Source organism: Scyliorhinus torazame, chromosome 5 (assembly GCF_047496885.1).
Source record: "Scyliorhinus torazame isolate Kashiwa2021f chromosome 5, sScyTor2.1, whole genome shotgun sequence".
NCBI lineage: Eukaryota > Metazoa > Chordata > Chondrichthyes > Carcharhiniformes > Scyliorhinidae > Scyliorhinus > Scyliorhinus torazame.
This window is the reverse complement of record NC_092711.1, coordinates 85947933-85968934: the sequence shown is the minus strand read 5'-3', so window position 1 is coordinate 85968934 and position 21002 is coordinate 85947933. Positions and strand designations below refer to the sequence as shown.

The 21002-nt window shown below is 45.5% G+C and overlaps 1 protein-coding gene and 1 long non-coding RNA gene across 2 annotated transcripts in view; both read right to left on the bottom strand.

Moving 5' to 3' along the window:
* Positions 1 to 2271: 2271 nt before the first annotated feature.
* LOC140418781 (uncharacterized) lies at positions 2272 to 7988 on the bottom strand. Its single transcript, XM_072502402.1, has 2 exons — positions 7511 to 7988; positions 2272 to 5000 (listed from the first exon to the last, which is right to left on the bottom strand). Exon 2 carries the CDS (start codon positions 4564 to 4566, stop codon positions 3859 to 3861), a length of 708 nt encoding a protein of 235 aa, XP_072358503.1. The 5' UTR covers positions 4567 to 5000; positions 7511 to 7988; the 3' UTR covers positions 2272 to 3858.
* A 2943-nt stretch (positions 7989 to 10931) lies between these two features.
* LOC140422652 (uncharacterized) overlaps positions 10932 to 21002 on the bottom strand; it is a 39648-nt gene continuing 29577 nt past the window's right edge. The window contains exons 3-5 of the long non-coding RNA XR_011947539.1: positions 14454 to 14783; positions 11510 to 11637; positions 10932 to 11369 (exon numbers count right to left, since the gene is read on the bottom strand). This is a non-coding gene — a long non-coding RNA (uncharacterized lncRNA). The remainder of the gene's footprint in view (positions 11370 to 11509; positions 11638 to 14453; positions 14784 to 21002) is intronic.

The following is a 21002-nucleotide window of genomic DNA, read 5'->3' as shown; positions in this document are numbered from 1 at the left end:
GGGATCAGTGCTGGGTCCAATGTTATTTGTTATTGAAATTAATGATTTGGAGGAGAATGTAGGAGGCATGGTTAGTAAGTTTGCAAATGACACCAAGATTCAGTGAAGAATGTTATTTAGGATTGCATCAGAACTTGATCAATTGGACCAGTGGGCCGATCAATGGCAGATGGGAATTAAATTTAGATAAATGTGAGGTGATACATTTTGGTTGATCGAATCGGGGCAGGACCTACTCAGTTAATGGGAGGGAGTTGGGGAGAGTGAAAGAACAAAGAGATCTAGGAGTACAGGTTCATAGCTCCTTGAAAGTGGAGTCAGACGTGGACAGGGTGATGAAGAAGGCATTCGGCATACTTGGTTTCATTGGTGAGAACATTGAATACAGGAGTTGGGACGTCTGGCTGAACTTGTACAAGACATTGGTATGGCCACACTTAGAGCACTGTGCACATTTCTGGTCCTATTATAGAAAGGATATTATTAAACTAGAAAGAGCGCGGAAAAGATTTACTCGGATGCGACCAGGACTTGATGGTTTGAGTTAGGAGAGGCTGGATAGACTAGGAATTTTTTCCCTGGAGAATAGAAGGCTTAAGGGTGATCTTACAGAGGTCTGCAAAATAATGAGGGGCATAGATAAGGTAGATAGTCAACATCTTTTCCCAAAGGTAGAGGCGTCTAGAACTAGAGGGCATAGGTTTAAGATGAGAGGGGAGAGATATAAAAGAGTACAGAGGGGAATTTTTTTCACACAGAGGCTTGCGAGTATCAGACAGTTCTATGGGAAAGCTGGGTATAGAGGGTTATGGGCCAAATGCGGGCAATTTGGACGAGCTCAGTGGTAAAAACTGGGCGGCATGGACAAGTTGGGCCGAAGGGCCAGTTTTCATGCTGTAAACCTCTCTGACTCTATACAACTGCAGCAAAACATCCCTACATTTATATTAGATTTTCTTTGCAATAAACAATATTCCACTGACCTTCCTAATCACTTGCTGTACCTGCAGACTAACTTGGGATCGGGCACCGGGATCCCTCTGTACCTCAGAGTTCTGCAATCTCCCTCCATTTAAATAATAGTTTTATTTAACACTTCCTGACAAGGTGGACAATTCACATTTTCCAAAGTTATGCTCCATTTGTCATTTGCCCACTCACTTAACCTATTTGTAGTCCTTTGCAGACTCCTTAAATCCACTTCACAAATTACTTTCCTACCCGTCTTTAAGCATCAGAAAATTTAGCCGCCATTCAATCCCGTCATCCAACACATTCATACAGATTGTAAATGGGTGAGAGCCCAGCACTGATCCTGGTGACATTCCGCTTGTCACATCTTACCCACCCAGAAATGACCCATTTATACCGACTGGCTGCTTCCTGTTCGCTAACCAATCCTCTATCCATGCTGATATGTTGCCCCCACACCATGAGCTCATATTTTGTGTAATAATCTTTGATGTGGCTCCTTGGGAAATACCTTCTGCAAATCCAGACAAAGCACATCTACAGGTTCTCCTTTATTGACATCCCTTGTTACTTCCTCAGAGAACATTGATAAATTAGTCAGTCACGATTGATTCCCTGAACCCATTTTCAAACACTGTCAAAAGAAAATTCAAATCCCCTCTACCCCTCCGGCTCCTTTGCCAATTACCTTAGAGGGACTCATTTTCTGTTAACCTCTCACCCACTTTCCTGAAAGTGAGCAGATTTAATCATGAAATGTCCAACAAATTCAAATATTTTCCTGTTAAAAGATTATTGACGAAACAGAACATGGTTAAAAAAAACTAACAGAAAATTACTTGAGGATCAAAGATAACCAGAGTAACAGAATGTTCACAATGTTCTGGTCCCAAATGGTTTCCCTTCGGCTCCTCTGTACCCTGTTCCCATGACTCCCCGCTTTGGACAAGGGGGCACTGAACCCTGGGGGTAACATCACCATCAGCACCGGTCACCCTCGCCCCTGAACCCCGATTGGTTGGTGGTGCAGTTCCCACCCGGTCCTCCAGCACCTTCCTGTCTCTATTAGCGACACCCATGGCAGTTTCCCAATGTGGCACAGGTCCCATTATTCTCAGCTAAATTCAGCCCTCAGCTCCATCAACTGGCTGTCAGTGACATGAGCAATAGAGACAGAAAGGTGCCAGAGGGTCAAATAGGAAGACAAATCTTGTGGATCTGGACCCCCATAAAGTTCAGCAACTTCTTATAAAAAATTCAAATCCCCAGTCAACAAATTAAATGATCACACGACGGGACTTCACGTTTTATGACTTTTAATACAACAAACAAACAAACTAGAAGCTACTTTAACTTGGAAACCTACACATAAACTATAAAATAGAACTTTCCCCTTTTACATAACCGACAATCACACTCCACGATTATAGTTACTCTGTCCTGGAAGTCAAAATTTAATTGTCTCAGAACCTGTCCAAAGTGATAATTCATTCCCGAGGATTTACTTCGGTTCTTCAACCAAGACACTGAGAAACAAAGGGAGAATAGAATAGAATGTGAATTGGCAAAATACATAAAGACTGACTGTTAAAGCTTCTGTGGCTACGTAAAAAGGAAACGTTTGGCTCAAACAAAGGTTTGTCTGTTCCAGATAGAGTCAGGAGAATTTAGAATGAGGAATAGAGATCTCTACAGCCACCTCGTTCAACACTCTGGGGTGTGGATCATCAGCTTTTGGAGTTTTATTCACTTTCAACCCCATTCATTTCTCCAGTACGACTTCTTTACCAATACTAATCTCCACCAGTCCCTTGGTTCTCTGGTGTTTTGGGGACAATTTCTGTATCTTCCTCTGTGAAGACAGACACACATTGTTTAGTTTCTCTGCATTTCCTCATTCCCCATTCTAAACTCTCCTGTCTCTGCCTGGAATGGACCCATATTGGTCTTTGCTAATCTTTTCCTTTTCACATTCCTGCAGAAGCTTTTCCAGTCAGTTTTTATGTTTCTCGCCAGTTTGCTCTCATCAGTTTCTTGGTCCTCCTTTGCTGAATTCTAATGGATCTCATGGAATCTTTAACTTTTCTTGTTAGTCACGGTTGCATCACTTTTCCTGTTGGATTTTTGTTTCTGAAAGGAATCTATATTTGTTGTGTATATGTGAAATAAAAGTTGCAAAAGTCCCAGAGGACCATAGGCTGCTCTCCCTTTGACAGAGAGAGAGCTGACTGGAGGTGATTTAACCCGAAGGTCAGCACACCTCAGGCGAGGGGCCTGGTTGAGAAGGCGGGGCCTTCATGAATAAACTCAGCCAGTACGGGAGTTGAATCCTCACTGTTGGCCTTGCTCTGCGTCACGAACCAGCCGTCCAGCCAACTGAGCTAACCGACCCCTGATAAATACGTAATAATTCCTTAAATATTAGGTATTCCCTGTACCAATCAGTTTCCTCATCCACCTCAGGCAACTTGACGCTGATAACCTGATAGTTTCCTTCTGTCAGGGACACCCAGATAACTTAAACAAAGTAACCATGTAACCACCAGGGCCCATCTCCATGGCAACGTGGCATGCTTTGGGGGGTTTGAAACAGAAATGGAAACTAAATATCTTCAAACTTCCAAACATCCTTTTACTCTGTGATCCTTGTGCAATTTTGAAGCCAGGTTTTAGCAACCAGGCTCAAAGAGAATCAGCCCACTGGAGGCAAGGTGGTGAGACTGGCCAGTCCAGCATAAAGAAACCCTCCGACCATCCCACTGACCACCTGTCAGAATTAACAAAATGCAGTCCTGGGCGTAGAGCAGAAACAATAACGGCAGAATCCAAGCCCTGTAATCGATTATGAAATTGTTGGTGTCACAGCAAGTCCAATGAAACATGCAATCACGTCTCACATTGAGAAGTGGATGGCCTCTCCCCAGTGTGAACTCGCTGGTGTCTCCGCAGGTTGGATAATAGAGTAAATCCTTTCCCACACTGAGAGCAGGTGAATGGCCTCTCCCCAGTGTGAACTCGCTGGTGTGTCTGCAGGTGAGATAACTGAGTGAATCCCTTCCCACACTGAGAGCAGGTGAATGGCCTCTCCCCAGTGTGAACTCGCTGGTGTGTCTGCAGGTGAGATAACCGAGTGAATCCCTTCCCACACTGAGAGCAGGTGAATGGCTTCTCCCCAGTGTGAACTCGCTGGTGTGTCTGCAGGGTGGATAAATGTGCAAATCCTTTCCCACACTGAGAGCAGGTGAATGGCCTCTCCCCAGTGTGAACTCGCTGGTGTGTCTGCAGGTGAGATAACTGAGTGAATCCCTTCCTACACTGAGAGCAGGTGAATGGCCTCTCCCCAGTGTGAACTCGCTGGTGTGTCTGCAGGTGAGATAACTGAGTGAATCCCTTCCCACACTGAGAGCAGGTGAATGGCCTCTCCCCAGTGTGAATTTGCTGATGTCTCTGCAGGGTGGATGAATCATTGAATCCCTTCCCACACTGAGAGCAGGTGAATGGCCTCTCCCCAGTGTGACTGCGCCGATGAAGCTCCAGCAGAGATGGGGCTCTGAATCCCTTCCCACAGTCCCCACATTTCCACGGTTTCTCCATGTTTTGGGTCTCCTGACGTCTCTCCAGGCAGGACAATCAGTTGAAGCCTCGTCCACAACACGAGTACGGTCCCTCCCCGCTCTGAATATTGTGATGTTTTTCAGATTGTGTCACTGGTTAAAGCTCTTTCCTCAGTCAGTTCACTGGAACACCCCCACTCGGGTGTGTGTTGTGTGGGTCTCGGTGCTTTTCCAGTCACACTGATGTTTCCACAGTCAGTTCACTGGAACACTCTCACCAGGGTGTGTGTTGTGTGGGTCTCGGTGCTTTTCCAGTCACACTGATGGTTGAAATATTTATCTGACTGTTCGGGGAAACATTTCTCCTTCTAGATTCAAAGCCCAATGATATCCAGGTTCTAAGGAAAGAAGTGACTGTCAGATCGAGACGTAACGTTTGAGATTTCTGTCTGTAATTCCTCCTCGTCTAATATCCTGTAAAAACAATTTCCAAAATTCATCACTGTCAGTACAGGATAGAAACTCAGAACAGACAATTCTAGTTTCTATGTCACTTTTTTTCCTCTCTCTTATTCCCCGAAAGCTGTAAATGTCCATACCACACATTCCCTCCATTCTCACTCTGCTGTATCTCATATTGACCCTCCTAATTCTCCTGAAGGTGCTGATTCAGGTTGATTGACAAATCCAAGCACACAGCTTCCTGTCCAGGAGATCATAACAAATATAAGCTGCAGTCGGCCATTCGGCCCATCGAGCCTGATCCATTCAATGGGACCATTGGCTAATCTACCTCAGCACCGTTTTCCCACACTATCCCTCATATCCCTCGACATCTTCAATATCTAGAAACCGATCAGTCTGTGTCTTGAAAATATTTGATGACTGAAGCTCCAGAATCCTCGGGGATAGAGAATACCAAATCTTCACCACATCGTCGAGTAAAGAAATCCCTTCTCATCTCAGCTTTCTCTCCATTTACCTGCAAGTTCCGCATAACACTCAACATCCTCATCAATCAGATTTCTGACTGGGAGTGGGGTGGTGTCAGGCATGCGATACAGGTGCGGGAGTAGCTGCTTTTCCACAGGTTCTGGTGCCACTAACCTACAATCTGACACTTATCCTGATTGCCTGGCACTCATCTACCTAATCCTTGAATTCATATTTGTTATCGTGTCCCTGGAAGATTTCAGGGTTCGGATTGGTAGGATTATGCTGGAAAACGTGAAGAAATGCATTGATAAAACAGCACAGGTGGATTCAGTGGGAATGGAGCCGCCTTTTCAACATGGCGGCCTGACCCTCAGGAGGTCTCTCGACCGCTAGGAGGTCTCTCGACCCCACGCTCTCTGGGGCTCTCTGGGAGGCGGCAAAAATGATGACTGTCAACATTATCCGTGTTACTGAACAGAGGCGGAGTATGCTGACTCAATATCTGTGAGCTCATGAGGCCCAGCTCCAAAACGCCATGGAGAGGCTCGATGGTCCGGAGGAGAGAATCCTGAACATTCAGCAAGATGCTTCCGTCGAATTCAATCCTTTGAAAACCAGTCAAGTGGCTGGCGGAGGTCCTGGAGAACTGAGGTTCGGAGAAAGAACATCTGAGTCATTGGCCTGTCAGATGGTCATCATAGAATTTACAGTGAAGGAGGCCACTCGGCCCATCGAGTCTGCGCCTTGGAAACAGCACCCCACCCAAGCCCATACCTCCACCCCATCCCCGTAACCCCACCTAACATTTTATTTGGGCACAAAGGGCAATTTATCGTGGCCAATCCACCGAACCTGCACATCTTTGGACTGTGCGAGGAAACTTGAGCACCCGGCGGAAACCCATGCAGACACGGGGAGAATGTGCAGACTCCGCACAGATAGTGACCCAAGCTGGGAATCGAACATGGGACCCTGGATCTACCACTGTGCTACTGTGCTGCCCATAAATTATGATATTATCTGTCCATTTAGTGTGGAGAGTAAGACTCCCGTTAGGTTCTTAGAGGATCGACTGCCACGTTTTCTCGAGCTGGATGTGAAGCCTGGGCGTTCCAAATTAGAAAGGGAGCATCGGTCTTTGAGGCCGAGGGATAGTTTTCATCCCAGGCCTGTAATCATTCGCTTCCACAACTTGAGAGAATGTCCTGGAGAGGGAACGATGAGGTGGAACCTGGCTGCAGGAAGGAGTGAGGATTTACTTCTTCCAGGAATTTCGGCAGCAACACAAACGAAGCGTCGAGGCCTCGATGAGGTTCAAAGGCAACGCAAGGCTGTGCGGCGTGAATTACGTTGTGCGTTATCCTGAGACCCGAAAAATGGTATCCAACAACTGCGTCAAGTCTTTCAATAATCCAACTATTACCTTGGCCTTCATGAAATCCATGAAGGGCAAGGATCTGAAGGGATGGTTTGCAGCTCGAACTAACTCAGGTGCTAATCAGGACTCTTCGCCCTATCATGGTATCGTTGTCTGAATTTCAGAATCACTGAAATACCCATAGGGACAGGAGTAGGCCATTCATCCCCTCGCATCTGACCTGCCATTTAGTGAGATCATGGCTGATCTGTGACCTAACTCCATATCCCTGAATATCTTTGCTTAACAAAACTCTACCTCCGATTTAAACTTAACAACTGATCCAGCTTCACCTGCTGTGTGTGGGAGAGAGTTCCAAACCTCTCCCACCCTGTGTGTGAAGATGTTCTTCCGAACATCTCTCCAGAACGGTCTAGCCCTAATTTTTAGACAATGATCCCTAATTTTAGAATCTCCAACCAGTGGAAATAGTTGATCTTTATCTACCCTGTCTTTCCCTGTTAATATCTTAAATACATCAATTAGATCACACCTTAAATGTCTAAATTCCAGCAAAAACAGGCCTAATTTGTGGTTAAAACTTTGGGTCTGAGTCTCTGCAATATCTCACTCGCCTCCAACAGCATCCTGGGACACAATTCATCCAGAGCTAGTAATCTAATAAACTTACTGGGCGGCACGGTAGCATAGTGGTTAGCACTGCTGCTTCACAGCACCAGGGATCCAGGTTCGATTCCGAGCTTGGTTCTCTGTCTGTGTGGAGTCTGCTCATTCTCCCTGTGTCTGCGTGTGTTTCCTCTGGGTGCTCCGGTTTCCTCCCACAAGTCCCGAACGATGAGCTTAGTAGGTGAATTGGACATTCTGAATTCTCCCTCTGTGTGCCCGAACAGGCGCCGGAGTGTGGCGACTGGGGGATTTTCACAGTAACTTCATTGCAGTGTTAATGTAAGCCTACTTGTGACAATAATAAAGATTATTATGAATGGGTCGAAGGGCCTCTTTCCATGCTGTAAAGAGAGGGACTTTATAGAGAAACTGCCAAAGCCACAACATTCACCAGCTCTGAGGACACACCTTAGCTCCCTTTCCAATCTGAAAGCAGCCTGAGCTGGATTTACATTCCCCTTAATTGATCATTGCTGGGTGATAATCCTGTACTTCCTCACCTCACACCACTGTGACAGCACCTTCACTACACAGACTGCAGCAACTGACCAAACATCACCTTCCCAGTTATTCCTGAAGGCACCGCCTTCCCAACCTGGCCCCTTGCCTGAGGTGCGGTGATCCTCAGGTCACATCACCGCCGGTCAGCTCTCTCCCAGGACCAGGCCCTGGTTCACAGCCGCCATCTTGGGGAAACAGAGCGCATGCGCTGGCGTCTTGGCGATGTAACAGTTAGTAGGCGGGGCCTGAAGATTTCTGTTCTCCAGCCGGGTCCTAGCGCCCGCAGAGTTCGTCTTTGGTAAACAGGTTCCAAAAAATTTCACCCACTCCCAAACTGAAGTTGATATTTGTGGCCTGGAGGTGTCTGTGGATCGCGTATACATTCAGTGTGAGAGGCTGCAGCCTCTGTATAGTTACCTGAAGGCGGTTATACAGCGTTTGATTACATTTCATGATCCTTTCCAGTTCATTATCGGGATGTTTGTGTGATATTTTCTTACCCTCAGAGTGATTTTACTTTATTTGAAATACATTTCAGCAGCAGGCTCACTGGTGATTTTTAAACCGAAGATGGTTATTTATTGTCACACAATTTCCCTGGATGTTTGAACATCTCAGTCTGTCTTATTCACACTCACTGACACATAAACAGAAATTAGATACAGATCAAGTTGAAGCTGGAATGATGAAAATGGAATGTAGACTGCAGTCTTTATATCGCTGCAGGCCTGTTGTCTTCTTGTTGAGCTAATCCTTTAGTTGGAGTGAAGCGTTTTTAGAAACAAATAATTCTCATGAGTCTCTGAAGCTTCTTGTAGATGAATAGCCAGGAGGTTGGTTCTCAGGTGGACTTGGAAGCTGGAATAAGTACAGTACTGTGGCTGCACTGGAAAACATTCAGCTCTGCTGGTTCAGCTGGTTCCTGGTGCTTCAGGTGCTTCTCACACACACATTTTCTTTGTTCAGGGTTTATTATACTGCATCCCTGACAATTAACTGCAGAGTTAAAACTCTGAGACCCAGAACACCCCGATACAATAGCAGTTTACGATGCTCACTCACGCTTATCTCTGTCCAAATTCGAGCTCATTCTCCGGTGTTCAATATGGCTCTTGGAGACCGACAGTCCAGAGATTTCATGCTCCTCAAATGCTGGTTCATCCTGACACAACGAGACATTTAAACTTCGCAGGTGGCTGCAAAGTTTCCTTATTCGGGACCGTGTTTAATTAAATATTGGTCACAGAATCGAATATTACCCACAGTTTAATGTCCATAATAACCTGTTAAGTTGCAGCCATCATGACAAAGTTTGTGGATCTTACAGTCTATAATATCTAGTATCCTTGTGCTGAGCGTGACATCCTGAATCTACTCTTGAGTCTTATTAAAACAGTGCATTGTAGCTGGGTGGTGTGGGCGGCACGGTAGCACAGTGGTAATGAAATGAAATGAAAATCACTTATTGTCACAAGTAGGCTTCAAATGAAGTTACTGTGAAAAGCTCCTAGTCACCACATTCCAGTACCTGTTCGGGGAGGCTGGTACTGGAATTGAACCGCGCTGCTGGCCTGCCTTGGTCTGCTTTCAAAGCCAGTGATTCAGCCCTGTGCTAAACAGCCCCTGCACTGTTAGCACTGTTGCTTCACAACTCCAAGGTCCCAGGTTCGATGCCAAGCTTGGATCACTGTCTGTGTGGAGTCTGCAAGTTCTCCCTGTGGGTTTCCTCCGGGTGCTCCGGTTTCCTTCCACAAGTCCCGAAAGACATGCTGTTGGGTGAATTGGACATTCTGAATGCCCCCTCTATGTACCCAAATATGCGCCGGAGTGTGGTGGCTAGGGACTTTTCACAGTAACTTCATTGCAGTGTTAATGTAAGGCTACTTGTGACAATAAAGATTATTATTAATATTATTATGGAGGCGGGTGGGTGGTTACTCTGGCTGCCGACCGCTGTTCTGTGGTCTTGTCTATTCCCAGTGGCCCTGCAGAGGGAGCATGCGCTATCCACCAGAATGTTTGACACCTTCCACAACCAGTGGACACCTCAGCGGACAGAGTGTTTCAGAGACACTGTGAACAATATTCTGGTTCAGTTAGGAAGGTTCCCAACACTTTTGTTGGGGCTTCTAGCTGATTTTGGTCTTTTATTTTGACTGGGCCCCATGCTTGGGAAAAGCAAGAGAGGAAAGAAGGTTCGATAGAAACTAAAATGATCTGTTTTGAATTTCTATCCTATTCTTAAAATGATAATTTTTGTAAACTTCTTTTTCAGGCATTAGAACGGGAGGATTGGCATCTGGGCAACTCGAACCAAATATAACATCGAGATCTGACAGTCACTCAATTCATTAGGATCTAAATATCACAAACTGTCAATGTGCTTGTCTGTTCTGACTGTGGGAAGAGATTTCAAACATCAGTGTGACTGGAAAAGCCCCGATACACACACACCCGAGTGGGAGTGTTCCAGTGAACTGACTGTGGAAAGAGCTTTAACCAGTTACACCGCCTGAAAAATCATCTTGTTTCCTCTTGTGGGAGAGTCTAAGACCAAAGAGCATAATCTCAGAGTAAGGGATCTCAAATTTAGGACAGAGATGAGGAGACATTTCTTCCATCAGAGGGCAGTGAATCTGTGGAATTCTTCAGCTGGCATTCTGCCTCTGGAGTTTACCAAAATAAGGCAAAGGTGAAGTTGGCTTTACCCGGATGGGCCGCTTGGTGGCGCAGTGGCGCTTTCACTGAGGGGCCATGAGTTCAGTAACATCCCAGACCGGATTGGTGAGAAATACCTGTCTGGGAAAGGGGAGAAAACTATATAATCGGGGAAATGGAGCGCTCCCGAAGTACCTTAGAGAAAGGAGTTCGGCAAAGCCTTATTTTCTTCATTTTTCATTCAATATTTATTACAATTTCAGAGAAAATATTACAGAAAAGCTTATTTTGAATTACAAAAGGGAACATAACGATTGAGGGTCACACTGAGAACAGAACACATGCCCTCTGAGCTGCCAAATGTATGTACAACTGTAACAGACATCAGAAAGAGAGAACAGGAGCTCAACATAAAGGGAAGGCAACTGTTGTAAATAAGGTACGAGATAAGTTACTTATTTAGACATGACATTGAGAGAAATTATTAGCTACAATTACATTACAGCCAAAATTATCTCGTACATTTCAAACTGAAAAACAGAAATACTGTCCATGATTGTCTCAGTTACAGATGCAGAATAATAAACTGAGAGAATTTTACTGTGAGAGTCACCAAGAGGAGATATTGTATTTCTGTCACACGCACATCACAATAAACAGTTGAGGAAAATCTACAGCGTCCGAAAGTCAACCGATCACTTGATCTGTAAACGAGAGAGAAAATGACGAAGCAGATGTTTATGATCTGGGACATTGATGTTAGAGTTTTTAATCAATCAAACATTTAGAGATTTTTTAAACGGCTTCTGTCAGTTTGAAGTGTGAGTGGATTGAATCTTCTCACCTTCACCAGAGTGACTGCAGCGCTGTAGGAAATGCTCAGGAAGAACAGGGTGTTGAATGTGGAAGCGGTTGTTCAGATGTTCCCGTTATCATCCTCATCGTCTTCAGTCCAGGTGTGTTCTGTGGTATCTATGAGGATAGAGCAAATAAATATAATCAGATTGTTTATTAATCCAGGATATTTTTTTAATATTCTCGCTTCATTTTCTCCCGCTGCTAATTCATTCTTTAATATATTTGTCATTGCATATCTACTGTTGAGTTTGTGACACTCAGAAATCGATCTCTGTAACTTTTTTCTTCCAAGTAAGGGGCAAGTTAGCGTGACCAATCCACCTACCCTGCACATCTTTGGGTTGTGGGGTGAGACCCACGGGTCACGGAGAAACTCCACTGGGACAGAGACCCAGGAGCGGGAACAACCCCAGGTCCATGGCGGCGTGAGGCAGCAGTGCTAACCACTATGCCACCGTGCCGCCATTGCCTGATGTTTGTGTTTGTTCTTTATCTTTTGTGTCTGTGTAGATGCGAAATTCGTGTTTTGATTTACTCCTCTGTTGTGTGTCCCGATGTCTTTTTAAGTGTCATTGTGTGTGTTCATGTGTCAATGAGTATTGATCTGTGTATTTGTGTGTCAGCGCCTGTCTGTGAACTTTGTTTATCTTCTGTTAATCTGTATGTATGAGTGTTTTATTGTGTGTGTTTGTGTGTTGAAGTCTATGTTTATATATTAATGCCTGTGTTAATATAAGTTTATACTTCCCTGCCCAGTAATGAAAGTGTTAATGTGTCTTTATACGTTCAACATGCATGTCAGTGTCTTAATGTTTGTGTCTGGATAAGTGCGTTTATGTGTGTGTGTGTTGATGCGTGTATTTCATCATAGAATCATCATCATATAATCCCTACTGTGCCGAACGAGGCCATTCGGCCCATTCAGTCTGCACCGACCCTCCGAAAGAGCACTCTACCTGGACGCATGCCCCTGCCCTATCTCCAGAACCTCGTAACCCCACCTAACGTTGTGGGCACTAAGGGGTAATATAGCATGGCCAATCCACCTAACCTGCACATCCTTGGACTGTGGGAGGGAACCGGAGCACGCGGAGGAAACACGGACACGGGACAATGTGGAAACTCCACACCGACAATCCCCCAAGGCTGGAATTGAACCCGGGTTTCTGGCGCTGTGAGGCAGCAGTGCTATTTATGCGCTGATGGTTGTTTATAACTATCTATTGATGTGTATTGATGACTCTCTGTGTATTCATGTGTGTTCGTGTTAATGAGTGTAAGTGTATGCTAATATGTGTCCACCTGATTAGTGTGCTAACGTGGATTATTGTCTCTGTTTGAATGGAAATATTTCTGTCATCGTGAAATTCTGCTAATGTACATGTTATTGGTTACATTTGTGTTTCATATTCTTCAGTCAATCTGCTTGTCTCGTTTCATATGTTTGTGTATCTGTGTGGACATGTGGTTGTATGTGTCTGTGTACATTTGTGTACCCGCTTGTGTGTGTGGATTTGTATGTGTATGTGCACGTGTGTCTGTGTGTATAAACATGTGCTTTCTTGTGTTTAGGTGCAGGTTTGTGAATTTTTGCGTGTGTTTTTGTGACAAAATATGTGTGGTTCGTTATGCCTGGGTGTATGTTTATGCATGTGTTTCTATGTGTGTCTATGTATGTGTTTGTGTCTACGTATGAGCGTGTGTGGGTCTGTGTGCATGTATGTTTAGTGTTTGTGTCTTAATCTGTCTGTGTATTTGTATCAGCTGCCTGTAGCGTTGCCATTTGTGGGTATTATTGGTACCTATGTAGAATATGTTGAACTTTCTGCTTATAAATGTGTTTTCTGTGAGGTGCACGCTGCCATCAGGTGACCGAATGCAAAAATACAAGGAGGTGCCTCAGGAGAGAACAGTGAAAACCCAGGGAGAATTCAATCACCAGTCTGGATTTGGACTATGGGGAATCGGGTTTAGCATACTGATAAGACGAACAAGAGTGCTAAAACAATTATGTTGCACAAATAGATACTTTCAGACATCTTTATCATTATGGCCTTTGAAACCCTTCAGCCAGTAAGCTAAGTGCCGTCTTGTAATGTCAGTAACTGAATTCTTAGTCTAGAGAACCGTTTACTTCCAAACTCCTTGCTTGGGGACTGGGAAGATATTGAGTTAATAATCTCCCTCTCTCTGGTCAGCTCAGCAAATTGCCTTTGGGTTCTCCCTGCTGGAGGTGGAGATACAGAGAGTTCACTCATCACCTTCCTCCTCTTTTGGTCGGGGATGTGGAGGTAAAATGGGTTAGTATTGCCCCTTTGCTGGGGAAGTGTGGGTACAGTGGATTAAATAATGCCCACCCACCTCTCTTTGTTGGGGAAGTGGGGAGACAGTGGATTAACAATTTCCCTTTCCCCTCTCTTTGACTAGGGATTATCGGTCTATGTTTCTGTGTGACCCTCAATTCAGTTCCCAGTGGGTGTGATGCAGCAACTTAAAGCTGACATTAATTTTAATGGGATGGACAATGGGAGAAGCAGGAACACCGAGATCTAAATATGATGTGTTTGTTTGTCTGAAATGGGAAAGTATCCGATTTCTCCTCAGCGGGAGGAAAGTCAATGAAGATATTTTGCTGAATCCTGGAATGAATGAGTTTTGCTCTGTCTCTAACCCAGGGTGTATCTGAGCTGGGAGCACTGGTTGTATGAGACTTGGGGACCAGACCTGTAGAAATCCGGGTCTCATTGAACAGATCTGACCTTAGCAAAGTGGAAGCTCCATTAATTAAGTGGCTGTGCATTTAAATCACAATTGGAGGAAAAAGCCTTCATTATTTTTATTTTAGTTGCAAATATAACCAATAGATACTCATTGACATGAATTAACGGTGTCCATCAGAGCGAGGGAAATGTTCACAAAACTGGGTTTACCGCTGGATTTATCAACCGTTCTGTTGATGATCTTCAAGGGGATGGCTTCATGTCCCACCACACAGGAGTAAGAAGCGCCGCTGGCCGACTCCTCCGCTGCAATGGATAACAGGCTGTACATGAAGAAGGAGCTATTGCCGTTCTCCGCCATCACCTCGGTGTTCTTGTAGTTCCCGGGATTCACCGGCTTGTCATTGACGGTCCACTTGACGAAGATCTCTCGGGGGGAGAAACCTCTCACTAAGCAGCTGAGGGAGACGAATCTCTGAGCGGAGACGTCTTCAGCCGAGGGCAGGAGGACAGAGACGGACGGTTCCCGCGGATTGGGATCTGCAGAAAATGTAAAATAAATGTAAAGAAAATGGGGAATTCTGGAGGCAATGGAACCGCAGGTCAGATGTGAGAGAATTGTGTTTTGTGTTGGATTTTAAAGGTTTCCATTTCCCAGTTTGGGATCTGTCCGGTTTCCCAGCTCGAAGCTAAGGTGGACACAAGCCTTTACCCTGAGAATTTACGGATAATGGATTCGAAAGTTTCAGAAAGTGTACAGCAGGGAAACAGGCCATTCGGCCCGCCTGTTCTGTGCTGGTGTATAAACTCCACTCCAGGCTCCTCCCACCTTACCCCAAGAGGATTGGGAAACTGCCAATGTAACACCCTTATTGAAAAGGGAGGGAATCAAAAACAGGTAACTATAGGCCAGGGACATTAATAGCTGAGCATTTAAGCATACAGAGTGTAATCAAGCTGGGTCTGCCCGGCTTCGTGAAGGGTAAATCATGCCTGACAAATTTATTGCAATTCTTTGAGGTGATAACGAGAAGGCTGGAGAGAGGGGGACCAGTAGATGTGATATACATGAATTTCAATACTGTGTTTAATAAGTGAATGTACTATTGCCATGGCTGCAGATACAAAAATGGAAAGGTAAGTGGTGAGGTATACAGAATATCCACAGAGGGACAGAGACAGCGTAACTTACTGAGTAAAAACTTGGCAGATGAGACATAATGTAGGAAAATGCGAGGTTAGACACTTTAGTAGGAGGATGAACATAACGGAATATTATTTAGATGGAGAAAGACTGTAGAAAGCTAAAGTAACGGGGTAATTGGGGGTCCTCGTGCAGAAACCACACAAAGCAAGTTCTGCAGGTAATATGGAGACAAATTGAATGTTGACATTTATTTCAAAGGGAATAGAATATAAACATGGGGAAGTCGAGCTAAAACTATACAAGGCATTAGTTAGACTGCACCTGGTATACTTTGAATAGTTTTGGTGCCCTTATCTAAGGAAGACAATTGGTTTTGAAGGCAGTCCAGAGAAGGATCACGAGGTTGATCCCGAGTATGGAGGGATTTTCTTGTGGGGAGAGGTTAAGTAGGCTGGGTTTTACTTATTGGAGTTTAGAGGAATGAAGGCAGCCGAATCGAGACATGAAAGATTCTCAGAGAGCTTCTTAGGAGGTTGTTTTCCCTTGTGGGATTTCTGTTTATTTTTCAATGCCTGCCGATTTTCCTCCCAAAAGCTTTTTTCAAAGAGATTGAGGGAAGGATTACTTTGTTCATATGGGGAGGGAAGGTGGCCAGAGTTAGAAAGGTGCTGCTACAGAGGGGAAGGCAGGCAGGGGGTTTGGGTCTTCCGAATCTGATGTATTACTACTGGGCGGTGAATGTGGAGAAGGTGCGGAGCTGGGTCAGTGGGGTTGATTCCCAATGGATCAGAACGGACGAATGGAGGACAGTTTGTGCAGGGGGTCCGGATTGAAAGCACTAGCATCAGCGCCGCTCCCGATGGCCCCGGGGAAATACTCAGGGTGTCCCGTAATAATAGCTTCATTGAGAGTTTGGAGGCAGTTTTGCCAACACTTCCGGTTGGGGGCAGGGTCAAGGGAAATGCGATTCAGGGAAACCACAGATTTGAGCCAGGGAAGTGGGATGGAAATTTTCGGAAATGGGAGGAGAAGGGGATTAAGACACCAAAAGATTTGTTTCTTAGGGGTCGGTTTGCAAGTTTGAAGGAGCTGGAAGCGAAGTATGGGCTGGAGCAAGGGGAAATGTTTAGATACATGCATGTTCGGGATTTTGCCAGAAAGGAGAGACAGAGCTTCCCGGTGGAGCAGGTCTCCACATTGCTGGAGGAGGTGCCGATGACAGGGGGACTGGAGAAGGGGGTAGTGTCGGCGGTTTACAGAGCTATTTTGGAAGAGGAGAAGGCACCACTGGAAAGGATCAAAGCAAAGTGGGGGGAAGAGTTGGGCGAGCATATGGAGGAGGGGTTCTGATGTGAGGTGCTCCGGAGAGTGAATGCCTCCACCTCATGCGCAAGTTTGGGGCTGGTACAGCTGAAGGTGGTATACAGAGCACACCTCACGAGGGCGAGGATGAGCCAATTCTTTGAAGGAGTAGAAGATGTGTGTGAACGTTGCGGGCGGGCGGGTGGGGGGGGGGGGGGGGGTGCTGCTAATCATGTTCATATGTTTTGGTCCTGTCCAAAGCTAGAGGAGTATTGGAAGGAGGATTTTAGGATAATTTCTAAAGTGATGCACGTGAAACTGGCCCCTATTCGGGGTGTCGGACCACCCAGGGTTGGAAACGCGTGCGGAGGCAGATGTTGTAGCCTTCGCCTTGTTGATTGCCCGAAAGCGGATCCTGATAGGTTGGAGAGCAACCGCTCCACCCTGTGCCCTGGCGTGACGGGGGGACCTATTGGAATTCTTGACTCTTGAGTAGGTTAAGTTTGAAGTGAGGGGAAGGATGGAGGGGTTCTACAATTCATAGGCATTATTCATTATGCACTTTCAAGAAGCAGATAACATAGAACATTAGTTGAGGCGGGTGGGTGGGAGGGTTGGGGGGAGGGTGTGTGTGTGTGTTAATGGCGACTATGGGTGATCCCTAATTCCTTTTTGTCATTAGTTTGTGTGAACATGCGGGCTAATGTTTGGGGTTTGGTGGGAGGATGGGATCTTTGTTATTGGTATGGGGATTGACATATTTGTTACTGATTATTGTTTATTGTTGGTGGGTGTAAGTTTGGGAGAAAATGTGAAAAAGGAGGAGAATAAAAAAAATATTTTAAATTTTTTTAATAAACAGTGCCAGTGACTGTGAAAGACCCCTCGACGCTACATTCCGGTGCCTGTTTGGGTACGCAGAGGGAGAATTCAGAATGTCCATATTACCTAACAGCACGTTTCGGGACTTGTGGGAGGAAACCGGAGCACCCAGAGGAAAACCCACGCAGACACGGGGAGAACGTGCAGACTCCGCACAGACAGTGACCCAAGCTGGGAATCGAACCTGGGACCCTGGAGCTGTGAAGCAACAGTGCTATACACTGTGCTACCATGCCGCCCATCCCACCCAGCAACAATGCACTGTTTTAATCAGACCCAAGAGTAGATTCAAGATGTCACGCTCGGCACAAGGATACTAGATATTATAGACTGTAAGATCCACAAACTCTGCCAAGGTGGCTGCAACTTAACAGGTTATTATGGACATTAAACTGTGGGCAACATTCGATTCTGTGACCAATATTTAGTTAACACGGATCTGAGTAAGGAAACTTTGCAGCCACCTGTGAAGCTTAAATGTCTCGTTGTGTCAGGATGAACCAGCATTTGAGGAATATGAAATCTCGGGACTGTTGGTCTCCAAGTGTCATATTGAACACAGGAGAATGAGCTCGAATTGGGGCAGAGATAAGCGTGAGTGAGCATCGTAAACTGCTATTGTATCGCGGTGTTCTGGGTCTGAGTTTTAACCCTGCAGTTAATAGTCAGGGATACAGTATAATAAACCCTGAACAAAGCAAATGTGTGTGTGAGAAGCATCTGAAGCACCAGGAACCAGCTGAACCAGCAGAGCTGAATGTTTTCCAGTGCAGCCACAGTACTGAACATATTCCAGCTTCCAAGTCCACCTGAGAACCAACCTCCTGGCGATTCATCTACAGAAAGCTTCAGAGCCTCGTGAGAATTATTCGTTTCTAAAAATGCTTCACTCCAACTAAAGGATTAGTTCAACACGAAGACAACAGACCTGCAGCGATATGAAGATTGCAGTCTACATTCCATTTCCATCATTACAGCTTCAACTTGATCTGTACCTAATTTATGTGTATGTGTCAGTGAGTGTGAAAGAGATGAGGAGCTGAGATGTTCAAACATCCAGGGAAATAGTGTGATAATAAATAAACTTTATTCCTTTAAAAATCACCAGTCAGCCTGCTGCTGAAATGTATTTTAAATAAAGAAATATCACTCTGAGGGGAAGAAAATATCACATAAACATCCTGATAATGAACTGGAAAGGACCACTAAGTGTAATCAAACACTGTATAACCCCCTTCAGGTAGCTAGATAGAGGCTGAACCCTCTCACACTGAATGTCTACGTGATCCACAGACACCTCCAGGCGAAAAAACATCAGCTTCAGCCTGGGAGTGGGTGAAACATTAAAAAAACCTGTTGCCGTTTAACAGTTCGCCGGGCACTAGGATCCGGCTGGGAACAGAAACCTTCAGGCCCCGCCCACTAGCTGCAGCATCACCAAGACGCCAGCGCATGCGCCCTGCGTCCCCAAGATGGCGGCTGTGAACCAGGGCCTTGTCCCGGGAGAGAGCTGACCGGCGGTGATGTGACCTGAGGATCACCACACCTCAGGCAAGGGGGCAGGTTGGGAAGGCGGTGCCTTCGGGAATAACTGGGAAGGTGATGTTTGGTCAGTTGCTGCAGTCTGTGTAGTGAAGGTGCTGTCACAGTGGTGTGAGGTGAGGAAGTACAGGATTATCACCCAGCAATGATCAATTAAGGGGAATGTAAATCCAGCTCAGGCTGCTTTCAGATTGGAAAAGGAGCTAAGGTGTGTCCTCAGAGCTGGTGAATGTTGGGGCTTTGGCACTTTCTCTATAAATTAATTCCCTCCCTCCCTCTACCACCTCTACCTTTAAAGTCGTAGAATTTTACAGCACGGAAAGGGCCCCTTCGGCCCATTCACAATCTTTATTATTATCACAAGAAGGCTTACATTAACACTGCAATGAAGTTACTATTAAAATCCCTGAGTTGCCACACTCCGACACCAGTTCGGATGCACTGAGGAATAATTCAGAATGTCCAATTCACCTAAGAAGCTGGTCTTTCGGTATTTGTGGGAGGAAAACAAGCAGACACGGGCAGAATGTGCAGACTCCGCACAGACAGTGACCCAAGCCAGGAATCGAACCCAGGTCACTGGCGCTGTGAAGCAGCAGTGCTAACCACTATACTACTGTGCCGCCCATAAGATTATTAGATTACTAGGTCTGCATGAATTGTGTCCCAGGATGCTGTGGGAGGCCAGGGAGGAGATTTCAGGGGCTCTGACCCAAACTTTTAATTTCTGGCCACGAGGGGAGTTGCCAGGTGACTTGAGAACAGCTAATGTGGTCCTATTATTTAAGAAAGGTTGTTGAGATAAGCCAGGGAACTGCAGTCCAGTGAGTCTTACATCAGTGGTAGGGAAACTATTGGAGAAAGTTCTGATGGACTCTATTTCCACTTGGAGAGGTTTGATCAGGAATAGTCAGCATGACTTTGTCAGAGGGAGGTCATGCCGAACAAATTTGATTGCATTTTTTGAGCATGTGACCAGGTGTGGAGATGGGGGTTGTGCAGTTGATGTAGTTTACATGGATTTCAATAAAGCTTTGGACAAGATCCCACATGGAAGACTTGCGGATAACTCAAAGATTGGCCAGATGGTTAACAGTGAGGTTGAGTGTCTTGGGTTACAGAAAGATATAGACGGAATGGGCAGAAAAGTGGCAAATGGAACTGGAACCCTAAAAAGTGAGGTGACACACTTTGGAAGGGGTAATGTGACAAGGAAGTATTCAATGAACAGCATGACACTGGGAAGTTCTGAGCAACAAAGGGACCTTGGTGTGTTTGTCCAGAGATCTCTGAACGTGGAAGGGTAGGTTAATAGGGTGGTGAAAAAGACATATGGGACATTACTGTGAGCATTTCTGGTTGCTACATTATAAGAACTAGAACTACAAGCAGGAGTAGGCCATCTGGCCCCTCGAGCCTGCTCCACCATTCAATGAGATCATGGCTGATCTTTTGTGGACTCCGCTCCACTTTCCAGCCCGAACACCATAACCCTTAATCCCTTTATTCTTCAAAAAACGATCTTTATCTTAAAACCATTTAATGAAGGAGCATCTACTGCTTCACTGGGTAAGGAATTCCATAGATTCACAACCCTTTGGGTGAAGACGTTCCTCCTAAACTCAGTCCAAAATCTACTTCCCCTTATTTTGAGGCTATGCCCCCTAGTTCTGCTTTCACCTACCAGTGGAAACAACCTGCCTGCATCTATCCTATCTATTCCCTTCATAATTTTATATGTGTCTATAAGAGCCCCCCTCATCCTTCTAAATTCCAACGAGTACAGTCCCAGTCTACTCAACCTCTCCTCATAATCCAACCCCTTCAGCTCTGGGATTAACCTCTTGAATCTCCTCTGCACACCCTCCAGTGCCAGTACGTCCTTT

What these genes read in the sequence shown, in the direction of transcription:
- LOC140418781 (XM_072502402.1), bottom strand. Translation starts at nt 4,566, where the DNA reads ATGGAGAAACCGTGGAAATGTGGGGACTGTGGGAAGGGATTCAGAGCC.